This window comes from Gopherus flavomarginatus, chromosome 4, assembly GCF_025201925.1.
Source record: "Gopherus flavomarginatus isolate rGopFla2 chromosome 4, rGopFla2.mat.asm, whole genome shotgun sequence".
Classification (NCBI taxonomy): domain Eukaryota; kingdom Metazoa; phylum Chordata; order Testudines; family Testudinidae; genus Gopherus; species Gopherus flavomarginatus.
The window spans coordinates 58924560-58938706 of record NC_066620.1 but is presented as its reverse complement, the minus strand read 5'-3'; the positions used below and the strand labels follow the sequence as shown (position 1 = coordinate 58938706).

The 14147-nt window shown below is 42.0% G+C and overlaps 1 protein-coding gene across 5 annotated transcripts in view; it reads left to right on the top strand.

Moving 5' to 3' along the window:
* Nucleotides 1-14147, top strand: part of LCLAT1 (lysocardiolipin acyltransferase 1) — a 203102-nt gene that overhangs the window by 101639 nt on the left and 87316 nt on the right. For all 5 annotated transcript variants that reach the window (XM_050948602.1, XM_050948603.1, XM_050948606.1 and 2 more), the window contains one exon: nucleotides 11639-11785. In XM_050948602.1, the coding sequence (XP_050804559.1) occupies nucleotides 11639-11785 (147 nt within the window). The remainder of the gene's footprint in view (nucleotides 1-11638; nucleotides 11786-14147) is intronic.

Here is a 14147-nt window from a genome sequence, read left to right as displayed (position 1 = left end):
ACCAATGTCCCCATTGTTATTGCTGCTTGCTGTGTGCTCCACAATCTCTGTGAGAGTAAGGGGGAGACCTTTATGGAGGGGTAGGAGGCTGAGGCAAATCACCTGGCCGCTGATTATGCACAGCCAAACACCAGGGTGATTAGAAGAGCACACCAGGAAGCGGTGCGCATCAGAGAAGCTTTGAAAACGAGTTTCATCACGGGCCAGGCACGATGTGACTGCTGTGTTTGTTTCCCCTTGATGAACCCCCCCCCCCTTGATTGACTCATTCCCTGTAAGCAACCCACCCTCCCCCTTTGATTACAGCTTGCTTAAGGAAATAAAGTCACTATTGTTTAAAAAGCATGTATTCTTTATTAAGTCATTATAAAAAGAGGGAGAGAACTGACAAGGTATCCCAGGTGTGGTTTGGGAGGAGGATAGGAGGGAAGGAAAAGGCCACTAAAAAAATTTCAAAGTAATGACAGCTTTTTGGTTTTGCTATCCATGGGGGTGGAGTAGGCAGGTGCATGAAGCCTTCCCCCATGCATTCTTACACGTCTGGGTGAGGAAGATATGGAACATGGTGAGGGGTGACAGTGGTTACACAGGGGCTGCAGCGGCACTCTGTGACCCTGCTGCTGTTCCTGAAGCTCCACCAGACGTCGGAGGATGTCAGTTTAATCACGCAGCAGCCCCAGCGTTGCTTCGCGCCACCGCTGATCTTCCTGCCTACACCTCTGATCTTCCTGCCACTTCTCATCTTGAGCGTCCCTCCTGTCCTCATGTTGGTCCCTCCTGTCCTCACGTTCACTGGCATCTTTCCTATAATTTGATACCACATCCTTCCACTCATTCAGATGAGCTCTTTCATTGCGGGTCACTTCCATGATTTCCGAGAACATTTCGTCTCGCGTCTTTTTTTTCCGCTGCCTTACCTGAGATAGCCTTGGGATGGAGTAGGAAGGCTTGAAAAATTTGCAGCTGCATGAGGGAGGGGAAAAAAGGGAGAGAAGTATTTAAAAAGATTCATTTTACAGAACAATGCTTATACTCTTTCACGGTGAACAACACTATTCATCTTACGTAGCACATGTGATTTCACTACGAGGTCGCATTTTGCATCTTAATATTGAGTGCCTGCGGCTCTGGTGTTAGAGATCTCACAGACGCAGGTCCGGGCAGCAGAATTCAGCTTGCATGCAACCATGGTAAGCCGTTGTCTTTTGGCTTCTGCAGCCTTCATATACACAGTGCCCTCCTTTCCCAAATACCAAGCAAATCCCGTTCAGTGCTGCTTCTTTCCTGTTAACATGCAGCAGCAAACCCCCCCCCCCTTCCAATTCCCTGGGATGATCTCCTTACCCCTCCCCCCACCGCTTGGCTGGTAGCAAGGAAGATCCCTGCTAGCCAAACACGAAAAAGCTCAGCGCTATTCCCCCCCTCCCCTTCCCCTGCTTGGCTACCTGCAAGGAAGGATTTCTCTTAAGCAACAGGCAAACAGCCCAGTAGAAATGGCCATCTCTGTCCCCTTAATTAAATTCCTGAATTTCAGCTAGGTTACCATGAACGATATCACTCTCCTGAGGATAACACAGCGAGATAAAGAACAGATGTTGCTTGAATGCCAGCAATCACCGGGATCATACGCAGCTAGGGTTTGTCATGCAATGATACCAGATTAATTGCTACATGCATGGTATTGTCAAGTGTCCTACCATGGAGGACAGAATAAGGCTGCCCTGCCCAGAAACTTTCTGCAAAGGCTTTTGGAGTACCTCCAGGAAAGCTTCATGGAGATGTCCCTGGAGGATTTCCTCTCCATCCCCAGACATGTTAACAGACTTTTCCAATAACTACTGGCCGCGAATGCATCCCAAGTCCTCGGGGCAAATTAATCATTAAAAAACGCTTGCTTTTAAACCATGTTTTATATTTACAAAGGTACACTCACCAGAGATCGCTTCCATGGCTTCATTGTCTGGGCTAGTGGCTTAGGAGGGCTGGGAGTGTAATTCCGTCTGGGTGAGAAAAAGCTCCTGGCTGTTGGGGAGAACGGAGTGCTGTGTGCTCTCTGCAAGCTTGTCCTCCTCTTCCTCCTCCTCCTCCTCATCTTCCCCGTCCGCAGAATCCTCAGCCATGGCTGAGATTACCACCCCCACCTCGGAATCCACGGACAGGGGTGGGGAACTGGTGGCGGATCTCCCTAGAATTGCATGCAGCTCAGCGCAGAAGCGGCATGTTTTCGGCCCTGCCGCGGACCTTCCGTTTGCTTCTTTGGGTTTCTGGTAGGCTTGTCTGGGCTCCTTAACGTTCACACAGCACTGCACTGAGTCCCTGGTGTGACCTTTCTCCATCATGGCCTTGGAAATGTTTTTCAAATGTTTTTTCATTTCGTCTTTTGGAATGGAGTTCTTTTAGCAAGGAATCCTCTCCCCATATAACGATCAGATCCATTACCTCCCGTGCGGTCCATGCTGGAGCTCTTTTTCGATTCTCAGGAGACTGCATTGTTACCTGTGCTGATGAGCTCTGCGTGGTCACCTTTGCTGGTGAGCTCTCCACGCTGGCCAAACAGGAAATGAAATTCAGAAGTTCATGGGGCTTTTCCTGTCTACCTGGCCAGTGCATCCGAGCTCAGATTGCTTTCCAAGCAGTCACAGTGGTGCACTGTGGGATACTGCCTGGAGGCCAATACCATCGATTTGCAGCCACACTAACACTAATCCGACATGGCAATACCGATTTCAGCGCTACTCCTCTCATCGGGGAGGAGTACGGAAACCGGTTTAAAAAGCCCTTTATATCAATATAAAGGGCCTCGTTGTGTGGACAGGTGCAGGGTTAAATCGGCTTAACGCTACTAAAATCGGTTTAAACGCGTAGTGTAGACCAGGCCTGTGTCAGTGTGAAACGAGGTATCCAATCGCAACTGCCTGGATTGGGCCTTGTTTCATTTAATGTCTTTGTTAATGAAGTGGAAAAGATTAAGTAGCACATTGATTAAATTCACAGATGATAGGAAAGAGGATGGTGCTGCAAACATCACTAATGATATATTTATCTCATGTTAAGTTGTTTCATGTTTATGGAAAAACACAAGTTGACATATCTTGAGAAAAATAATCTGAAATATGGGTATTCCAGGGGAAGGCTATCGAAGAATTCATCATAACTGTGTTCACAGCATTGCAAGACTTGCCGTGTTCTAAAAGCCTGCCTGCTACGCCCAAAGACAGAGAAACGCGTAACAAGAGGGCAAGAAGAGGGAAGGGAAAGGTGGGTGAGGTAGACAGTATGTTGGATGGGAGGACGGAGAACAAAGCTGCTGAATTCAAGAGAAATGAGGAGTAGGGTCCACTATGGACTGTTATTTGCAAATCCTAATCGCTATATTCTGCACTCAGGTACTACTATGTTGACTTCTAAAATTGCGCGTGCACACACACACTCCATTTTATAGATGGGTAAACTCAGAGCTAAGACTAGATTTTTTTTTTTTCCAGACTCCCTTTCTTTTACCACTTGACTATGCTTCCACTTCATTGACCAAACCTTTGTCTCAGTTACATCATAAGAGTAAGGGACCTAATAGCCTCCTGTTCCCAAGTATGGTGGTTCTGTAGTGGCCTGAACATCATGATGATTAGTCTTCCAGAGTGGAAATGAAGGACTCAATGCCTGCTCTTTGGGGCCAAGGTGCAGAGTCACAGGGCATAGATTGCTTGTAAATTGTATCCCCATCTCCCACCCATTAGTCATCCCTTCTCCACAGAAACCCTTTCTCCTTCTTCCCTCCTAAAAGGGCTGTGGAAGTAAATATAAACCCAGGACTTCAGTAATATTTTAGGAGCAACTGTCGGGGGTGATTCAGGGTGCAGGGTCATGGACTCTTCTCTGATTATTTTTTTTTTTACCCATTTTTGTGGATTCACTAAACAGACTAATCCTCACTCATTTTTAATTTCTCTATTGCAGAGGAATATGCCTGTAAGGAATAAAATTTTTATGTAGAGTAGGAAAAACACTGGAGTTACTTCCCCTCTAGTTTAAAAAACCCAAAACTTACTCTGTGTGTGCATGTGTGTAAAATGCAACTATCAAGATAATACTGCCAAGGTAATTTAAAAAATATATATTGGAAACAAGGGGTGAAAATAGCATTTTACATTTGACTTTGGTGAAAAGGGCCAGGCAATGTGTAGCAAGATTTTGCTGGTGTTCAGAAACACAACTGTTATGAGATTGGATATCTACTGTACCACTAGGCAACTGGAAGTGATATGAACACTCCTGAGTCATGCATTTCCTCTCTCAACTAATTGCTGAGTGATAATTTATTAAAGAAATGGACCAAGTCAAATGACAACTGTTCAATTCATTATATACCTATTAACTATACATAAGAGATGAACATGGTAAAAACATTACCATAAGCGGATACTTTGTATTACAAAGATTGGTACAAGAAGAATTTCTTAATTAATGGTTTACATGCATCAAATTAGAAAAATAATTTAAGAATTTAAATCTTTTAAAATGTGATTTGATTGTGGTACTTAGAGCTGACACTAACAGTTAAATGTCTGAATTGAAGTGGCTTTCCAAATCTATTTTTAACGTTCTTGTACTATCAGAACTTGTACTAATCAGAAGTAAATACAGTGCAACTCTGTCTTCCCATCTCAAAAACCACGTGATAACATTTTTTCACTATAACATTCTTCTGTTTGGCAGAGCTTGTAAATGGGAAGTATAAAAGCTGCTGAGTGTTGCTTTTAAATCAGGGAGATCCACAGTTGTGCCACATTTTATAACTGTTGGTGAAATGAAATAAAATACGTAAACAACTGTTAATGAACCACTGCTATGATCAATATTTTGTGTGCACAGAAATCGCCTTCCTCTGCAGCGTGGGGCACGGGTCACTTGCTGGAGGATTCTCTGCAGCTTGAGGTCTTCAAATCACAATTTGAGGACTTCAATAACTCAGACATAGGTTAAGAGTTTGTTACTGAAGTGGATGAGTGAAATTCTGTGGCCTGCATTGTGCAGGAGGTCAGACTAGATGATCATAATGGTCCCTTCTGACCTTAATGTCCCACCAATCTTTGTGCCTATGTGGTGGTGTTACATCAAAGGCACCGATTAGAATCAGGGCTCCATTGGGCTAGTCTTGAACAAACTTATAGTTACTGCCTTAAAGCATTTCTGGTTCGAAACAAGAATCAAAAAGTGTGTGTGACAAACAATAGAAGGAAAAGAGAGAGAGAGGATGGCTAACAGTGATAAAATCCCACAGTTACATACCTTAGTTCTCTGCACAATTTGGTATGTCAGAATCATTTATTTATGGGGGAGATGGTTTTTAATTTAGTGTCAGCTATCCCAGCTGCCCCACAACTGAGTGCATGTTGGTTTACTGGGTTTCTTATCGACCTCATGGCTTTTGAGGGATTTGAAAGATGAGAATGTAGTGGCTGAATGGATTCATTCTGTGAAGATTTTCAGTGTGTAAGGGACAGCTTGGAAGAAAGTATGGAGACACGCGAGAGCGAATTGGACAGCCAGTTCAAGATTGGCATCGTTAACAGAATGGAGGAGGAATGTGTGAAGTATGATTAGAAAAAAGGAAATATTTTGGATGAGGCAGAGTTATGAAGAGTCTTAAATGTGAGGATAACTTGTATTTGGTATGGTAGAAAACAGATTCCGGAGAAAGGTGTGTGAGGTGTGGCTGTGTTTAGTGCATACTGGAGAAGGGGGCAATCTGGGAGTTGGAGATGCCAGAGAGGTTGGCAGTAACCAAGGTGTGACATTGAGGACTTGAACCAGAATTCTAGCTGTAGGGACAGGATTCAGTTTTGCTTTAGAAAAGTATAGAGAAGAGAGATGCCAGGATTTGAGCACAACTTGGATCTCTGGCTTGCTAGAGAGAGTCAAGTCAGATGGTACCCTGGCCATGGGTTTGAGGATTAATGTTAACAGTGCCAGAGAATAGGCAGAATTGAGAGGATTTAGGAAGATATATGCTATTTTGTATAGCACATTTTAAAATGTAAGGTTGTGTATCATGTTATAGTAGTCATTCCTATAGGAAAACGACAACTTTTAATTTCCTGCCATGTTTTCTGGTTAAATATCAGCAAAAATTGTTGCAATAGGGCAGGCTTTGGTATTTAATTTTTTTTTTAAATCTGTTTTTGAGACACTTAAAAATGTTCAGTGAACTTTAAAAAGTGGCTGTTTTTTACCAAACTTCTCCCTCTCTGTGCTCCTCCCACCTCTCTCCCTCTCCCCCACAAAAAATGTAATGTTTGGACTAAGAACAAACATAAGAAATTTCAACCTTTAGTGTGTTTTATCCCTATCCTCCTTCACCTCTTTGAAAATAACGTTTTTTTGGGGGAAAGAGGGCTTTGAAATTAAAATGTTTCCTCAGCTGTAACTATAGAATTTTTATTGTAATATTGTGTGACTACTGGAGAGTTATGTATGCTAAAGTTGTTTTATCTTCGCCCCAGGTTCCCAGAGCAAAAGTATACTTTGTATATGTAATACATTTCTCCAATTCGATAGTAGCATTTCCTCTTACTTGCATATATATGATCATGTGATGGACTACAGTATGTAGTCAAGCCACAATAAAACCAAGATAGGTGTGAAAAATAGACTGAGTATATGCGTGCTACTTACTCTAGCAAAAAACAAAGATTAAATGTATTTAATCAGAGTTACCCTGGAATCGAAACCAGTTTCTGTCTTTTGAGTCACAAAAAGCTGATTGAAAAGGTCATTGTGGCCAGCTGCTGCATGTTTCTTTCATGCTAACCACATAGATTATATAACTCTCGCTCAACCTTGCTATGTTGGTGAATGCTTTTGAGTACATTTGTGAGTTAACATTAGTTATCAGAAATGTCAGGTATTACAGGCATAGTGTTTGTTTTGGCAAAGAAATGGAATTGCATTGTTTGGTTTGGACTAACTTCCTTGTTTGTTTGTGTTCCATATTTTCCCAATTATCTTTCCCGTGAACTTACAAACCCAAGGGCAAGCTTTTGCTTTCCAGTAAAAATAAACATTGATTTCTTTCAGACTAGCAAAATTCCTGATGGCCAGGAGTCCCAGACAACCAAAAACATAGTCCAGACAAGAAAAATGTAATTACTACCTATTAGACAATATGTTGAGCTGAGCTTTACAAGTGGCTGAGCAGCATGTCTCACCTCACGCTGCAGAAGAGAAGGTGCTTGCTACTTGTTTATTTTTAAACACCACGTATAAGCAGCAGTTATCAGTTTGCACATTACTGAATTCCTCCCATAGGTCTGCCCATCCTATTTCGCCCCAAACTACATTATGTATAAAGAACAGGAGTACTTGTGGCACCTTAGAGACTCACAAATTTAGTTCAGCATAAGCTTTTGTGGGCTACAGCTCACTTCTTCGGATGCATAGAATGGAACACACAGACAGGAGATATTTATACATACAGAGAACATGAAAAGGTGGAAGTATGCATACCAACAGGAAAAGCCTAATCAATTGAGATGAGCTATCATCAGCAAGAGAAAAAAAAACCTTTGAAGTGATAACTGAGATGACCCATAGAAGGTGCGAGGAGAACTTAACATAGGGAAATAGATTCAGTTAGTGTAATGACCCAACCATTCCCAGTCTCTGTTTAAACCTAAGTTAATTTTATCTAATTTGCATATTAATTCAAGTTCTGCAGTCTCTCTTTGGAGTCTGTTTTTGAAGTTTTTTTGTTGCAAAATTGTCACCTTCAAGTCTGTCACTAAGTGGTTAGAGAGGTTGAAGTATTCTCCCACTGGTTTTTGAATGTTATGATTCGTGATGTCAGATTTGTGTCCTTTTATTCTTTTGCGTAGAGATGTCCGGTTTGGCTAATATACATGGCAGAGGGGCGTTGCTGGGACATGATGGCATATATCACGTTCCATTCTATGCGTCCGATGAAGTGGGCTGCAGCCCACGAAAGCTCATGCTGAAATAAATTTGTTAGTCTTTAGAGTGCAACAAGTACTCCTGTTCTTTCTGCAGATACAGACTAACACGGCTGCTACTCTGAAACCAACATTATATATGTGTTCTCCCAATGGTGCAATATGGGCTTGCTTGCCTTCATGTGACAGAGACAGGAAAACCAAGATGACACATTTTCCCCTTGCTTTTTTTTTTACTGTAACCTTAGTGTTAGTTTCCTGTCTCTCCTGTAAAATATACTTTTAAAGTCCAGGCAGAGGTCTAAAACCCTCCCAGATCTGCAGGATGTTTTGAGTTTCAGGCACAGCTAGTACCATTCACATAACTTCCAGGGCCTAAGCTTCTTGGAGGAAGTGGCGGGGAAGGTCTAGTGGCAAGTTTTCTGCTTTCTCTTTCCAGCGGTAGGTGGGACTAGAGATAAGTCTCTCCTAGTGAGCTGTTCTCAGCACACTACCAGCAGGTCTCCAAGTGGGCACTTTCTTTGCCTCTTGTTTTCCTCAGACTCTGTACCTGTGAGAAATCTTGTTTTAAATAACTCCGACCAGACAAGCTAGTTTCAAGACTCTATTTGGTACCAACCAATATAATAATTTCATGAATTGTAATTTTGTATCAGTGGCAGTTGCAGGACATTAAATGTATGAAGTGTATTGGCTGAAATAATTACGCAAGAGTGAAAACCACCAGAAGCAAAATAGCAACATTTTTCTTTCATTAAGGTGCCTCTTTCCACCTTGTCCCACTTGCTTGTTACTTCCTCAAAGTTCTGCAAAGGGTATTCGTTTTACGTAAATTCCCAGTTTTGCTTCTGTTGGGTTTGTTCATGTGCTGTTGGTTTCTAGAACTTGGAAGAAATTTGAAACTCTCTCTTTCTTAGTAGGATGGACCTGTAACAGGCAAGACACAACTTGCAACTTCTTACCCTATAGTACTCCTCCTCCTCTTTTGTTGTCACGTTCTATCAAAAAGTCGATGTTGGTCACTGTGTTGGCCAGTGACAAAAAAGTATAATAATGCAAGTAATTTTGGACAGCATTTTGAGGCACAATACCAATTAGCCTTTCCCTCTACTGCATACTGAATGTCCAGATTTGGCATCAGTTTCTTTGATGTATAATATCATATACCAGAGGCTTTAAAAAGAAAGTGTTCATTATTTTCCCCGTTTGATCAAGTACATCCTTGTAGCTGCCGTGTACTCTTGTATACAGATTATGGAGTTCAGATGACTGTTTAGAAGGACTGTTTAGAAACTAAGCTCTGAATAGTTCATTTAAAATATTTATGGTACATTCTTACACTATAATAAAGGCCAGCTCTAAGAAGAAATTGTAAATAAAACTACAGCTTAATTTGAGCATGGTCATGTGATGGAGTTTATTAAAAGAAAATTTTGTTTTGATTTGTCCTTCTAATTATCCCAAAATGATCCTTCTAAACATTATATCCATATGACCAGGTCTCTGTTCTTAACTGCAATTGTTTTGACACAATTTGCACTGATTGTAATATGTTGTTCACATTGAATGTGGAAAGCTGACTGCTTCCTTTTGAAAGCAGTTTCTCCTCTATATCCTGAGCCATGTCACTGAAAGGATAGGATAGACATTTAGGCTCTGTCTACAGTTAAAATTTGTACTGGTATAGCAGTGTCGTGGTATGAAAAGACCCAGGCCCCTAACAGATATAGTTATGCCACCAAAAACCCCAGTGTAGAAGCAGATATGCTGACATAAGAGTGCTTCTGTCAACATAGCTAACATCGTTCAGGGAGGTGGAGTTCCTACACTGGCTGGGAAGCTCCTCCTGTCAGCGTTTGTTGCTACGCTCGGAGGCTATGCCAACATAGCTGTGCCATCATAGACTCTGTCGTGTAGACTGAGGCTTGGTCTACGTGGAAAAAAATTAGGTCATCTTAACTACATTGCTCAGAAGTGTAAAAAATCCACCCCACCCCCCCCGAGTGGTGTAGTTAAGATTCTTCCATCAACCTATCTACTACCTCTTGGGGAGGTGGATTACCTATGACAATTGAAGAACCCCTCCCATCGGCATAGGCAGTGTCTGCACTGAAGCGCTACAGTGGCGCAGCAGCAGCACTGCTACTGTAGCTCTGTTCCGTAGATATTTACTACAGCCACGGAAGAGGTTCTTCTGTCACTATAATAAATCCACCCCTCCGTGAGGCCATGACTAATTCTTCTGTCATCCTAATGGTGTCTACACAAGGCCTTAGGTCAGTGTGATTACATCTCCCAGGCATGTGAATTTTTCATACCTCTGAGCGAGTTAGCTAGGTCAGTCTAAGTGTTTTAGGTGTAGACTAACCAATAGTCTGTGTGGGTGACAAAGGGAGACTGTCAAATGTAGGAACCCACTGCAAAACTGTATAAAAGAGGATGAATGTATTTTTTGAATTTGTGCTTGAGAGGTGCTGGGGAACATCCAAATATTTGCACATACCAGCAAATACTACTCCTTTTACACTTGTAAACATTCAGGTGACTTGCCTAAGGTCAGAGGGTGGAGCTGGGCATGTAATCCAGGAGACTGATTCCTGGTTCAGTTGTCTAAACCATTAGACAATAGTACGTTCAATATGAAGCACATATTGTTGTGTAGTAAATCGTTCCAAAAAGAGGCACAAGTGGTTTGAAAGAGAATTGCATGTGACACCTAACTTGCAGATTATGTATGGTTATGTCAGTTCCATTTGTTTAATATATCTTCTTGATGTTAGTCATAAATCTTCACAACTGTATTGGGACTTGCATGTGCATAAGGAAAGCTATACATCAAATTATGCTATAAAATATTGCAAAGGGAGTACTGCTTTATATTATGACCTATTAGTGATGGAATAATTTATTGGAAGTTAAATGCATCAGAAACCTTGTAGCAAAAATTGCTTATAATGTCATAAATATTTTCAGTATGACGTATTTACAAATATTTGAAATCCAGTTGTACATACTTTTTATTTAATTGAAAAAAAGTTTTAAACAAAATATTATACACTGAAACTTTAAAACTTGAATTGTGCCATCATAACTGCTTACATTTATATAGTGCCTATTATTCCAAAGCACTTTACAAACTGAAAGTGACATGTACTTTGCTGACCACTGAATAGCAATCACCGCTGGTTTAAGAATGTTATAGCAACTTTGCATAACAACTTCAGACAGAAAGTGAAGAATACAATATCCTATTGAATTTGCAGTGGAAATATAGGTTGACAGAAATGGTTACCAGAATTAGTAATTGTTTACACACCAAGACTAGTGTCACCACTGTGAATAGTGAATTGAGGTCTTTAATACCACATAGTGTCCCCTAACTCTGCTCTGGAGCTTGGTTTTAATAAAGGGAAGAGTTTTACCATATAGGTAATGAACACCCTTTCAAGCAGCACCAAAATGCTTCTTGAAACTCTACCCCGTCAAGTATGGCCCCTATTTAGCATGTGCAATATGATGCTGTTACAATACGAGATGGCTTTTCTTATGAAATTCCATATAGTTGCAGGCAAAATTTTTCTTCAGTAGTTGGGGCATATAAGTTTAACCTCATGGATGCAAGCAAATGAAAAACATACAATGAAATGTTACTAAATATTTATATATATATATTGTTAAATTTACTCTAGGTTGGGCAATGCAGGTTGCTGCCTTTATTTTCATTCAGAGGAAGTGGGAAGATGACAAGAACCACTTTGAAAATATGTTGGATTATTTCTGTGACATTCGTGAACCACTGCAACTCCTTATCTTTCCTGAAGGAACTGATCTCACAGGTAAATTAATTGTTCTCTCCTCTTGGATGTAATCAGGTAGGAATTTGTATGTATTAAGGAAATAGTTCCTTAGTTAATAGTAAAAAAAAAAAAGTACCAAGTGACTATGGATTCTTGTGAACAGTTGGTGTTAACAGATAATCTAGTATATCAGTGTGACAGGTTGGGTCACAGAAATCCTCTTAAAACTGCCGCCTGATGTGCTGAGAGTAACTGTAAGCCCGTTTTCCCTGGCAACTCAGGACTTCAGTACGCTGCCTGGTTATGCAGACTCGCTAGCCTGCTACAAACACAGACCCAGGTCTTAATCACGTCCCCCAAAAGCTGCACACTTAACTGAAAACAGCTTAAGAAGTGTTCCTGTCTCCAACACCCAGATACCCAGTTCCCAATGGGATCCAAACTGCAAATAAATCCGTTTTACTTTGTATAAAGCTTACATGGGCTAAACTCAAATTGATCACCCTCTATAACACTGATAGAGAGATATGCACAGCTATTTGTTCCCCCAGGTATTAATACTTGCTCTGGGTTAATTAATAAGTAAAAAGTGATTTTATTAAATATAAAAAATAGGATTTAAGTCGTTCCAAGTAATAACAGACAGAAACAAAGTAAGTTACCAAGCAAAATAAAATAAAAACATGCAAGACAGAAACAAAGTAAGTTACCAAGCAAAATAAAATAAAAACATGCAAGTCTAAGCCTAATACAGTAGGAAGCTAAATGCAGGCAAATCTCACTCTCGGAGATGTTCCAATAAGCTTCTTTTACAGACCAGACTTCCTCCTAGTCTGGATCCAGCAATCCCTCACACCTCCGTAGTTACTGTCCTTTGTTCCAGTGTCTTTCAGGCATCTCTTTGGGGCGGAGAGGCTATCTTCTGAGCCAGCTGAAGACAAAATGGAAGGGTTTCCCGGGGCTTTATATAGTCTTTCTTTTGTGGATGGAAACCCATTGTGTTCTCCTGTGCAGAATCACAGCTACAAGATGGAGTTTTGAAGTCACATGGACAAGTCACATGTCCATGCATGACTCAGTTCTTTACAGGCCAACGCCATTGTTTACATGTTAGTTTGAACGTTCCCAGGAAAGCTCAGATGTAGTTTGCCGTCTCTCAAGGTCCATTGTCAGCTAAATACTCCCAATTACTTGAATAATCCCTTCACACTAAGTTGACCAAATCTGCCTTATGTGCTTCCTACAGCAAACACTTTAAATACAAGCATTGAGCCAACACTCATCGGCAGCGAGTTCTGTGGGACCTTGGTGCCTCGGCACCAGCTCCAACACTGTGTGAGGCCAGGTCTCTCCCTCAGTCCCGCCTTCCACCCCAGGCGCCCTCACCCTGCGCATCCCCCGGGCCATTTAAAACAGCCCGGGACCCCCACTAATCACCGGCACCGCAGCGGTGCTGAGCAGCTTCCTGCCTGCTTGCTCCACGTGGCTGCTGGCCCCTCCCTGCAGCCCCTGGGCAGGATGGGTCTGTGTCCCACCCCAAGCACCCCTGTGGCCAATAATCTGCGGGGGCAGTGCCGGGGGATGCAGCACATGGAGACTCTGGGCCCGCCCTGCCTAGGAGCCCCAGGTAAGCGCCGCCCCCCCTCCCCCAGCCACTCCCAGAGCCTACACCTCTTCCCATCCCCAAACTCCCTCCCAGAGCCTGCACTTCTTACCCTCTCTTGCATCCGCAACCCCTGCTGCAGTCGGGAGCCTGCACCCAGCACCCAAACTTCATCCCAGAGCCTGCACCCCAGACCTCCTCCTCCCACCCAAACTCCCTCCCAGAGCCTTAGGCAGGTGGGGAGCAGAGTTGGGGGAGGGGGGGAGGCAGGTTCTAGGTACCACCAAAATTTCTACAAACCTGCCGCCCCTGCCAACGCTCATAACTTTAGAAATAAAAATGTTACATGCATACAAATAGGATGAATACATTTATTAGAACATAACCTTTGCAAAGATATGTTACATGGCATATCTAGCATAAAACACGTTCCAGTTATGTCATATTTACACTCATAAACATCACTATATTTCAGATTGGTACTATATATAACTTCACTCAGGGTTTAACCAATATTTCCTACTTCAGATGAGTTTTTGGTCAACTTCTATTAAAACTTTCAGTGCCATTTGGATGTATGATGCTTTGAATAGGAGAGGCTGTTTTTTAAAGTCTGACAAGATTGTACAGCCATGGGTAAGTCACTTAGCCTATCTGTTCTTGAGTTTTCTCCACTGGTGGACGTAACAATGCTTACCTCCTTTTCTAAAATGCTTTCAGACCTATGGACAAAAAGTGCTAGATAAGTGCTTATTACATTACTTTTCTCTGCTTGGTGTTACAGGGAGAAATTGCCTC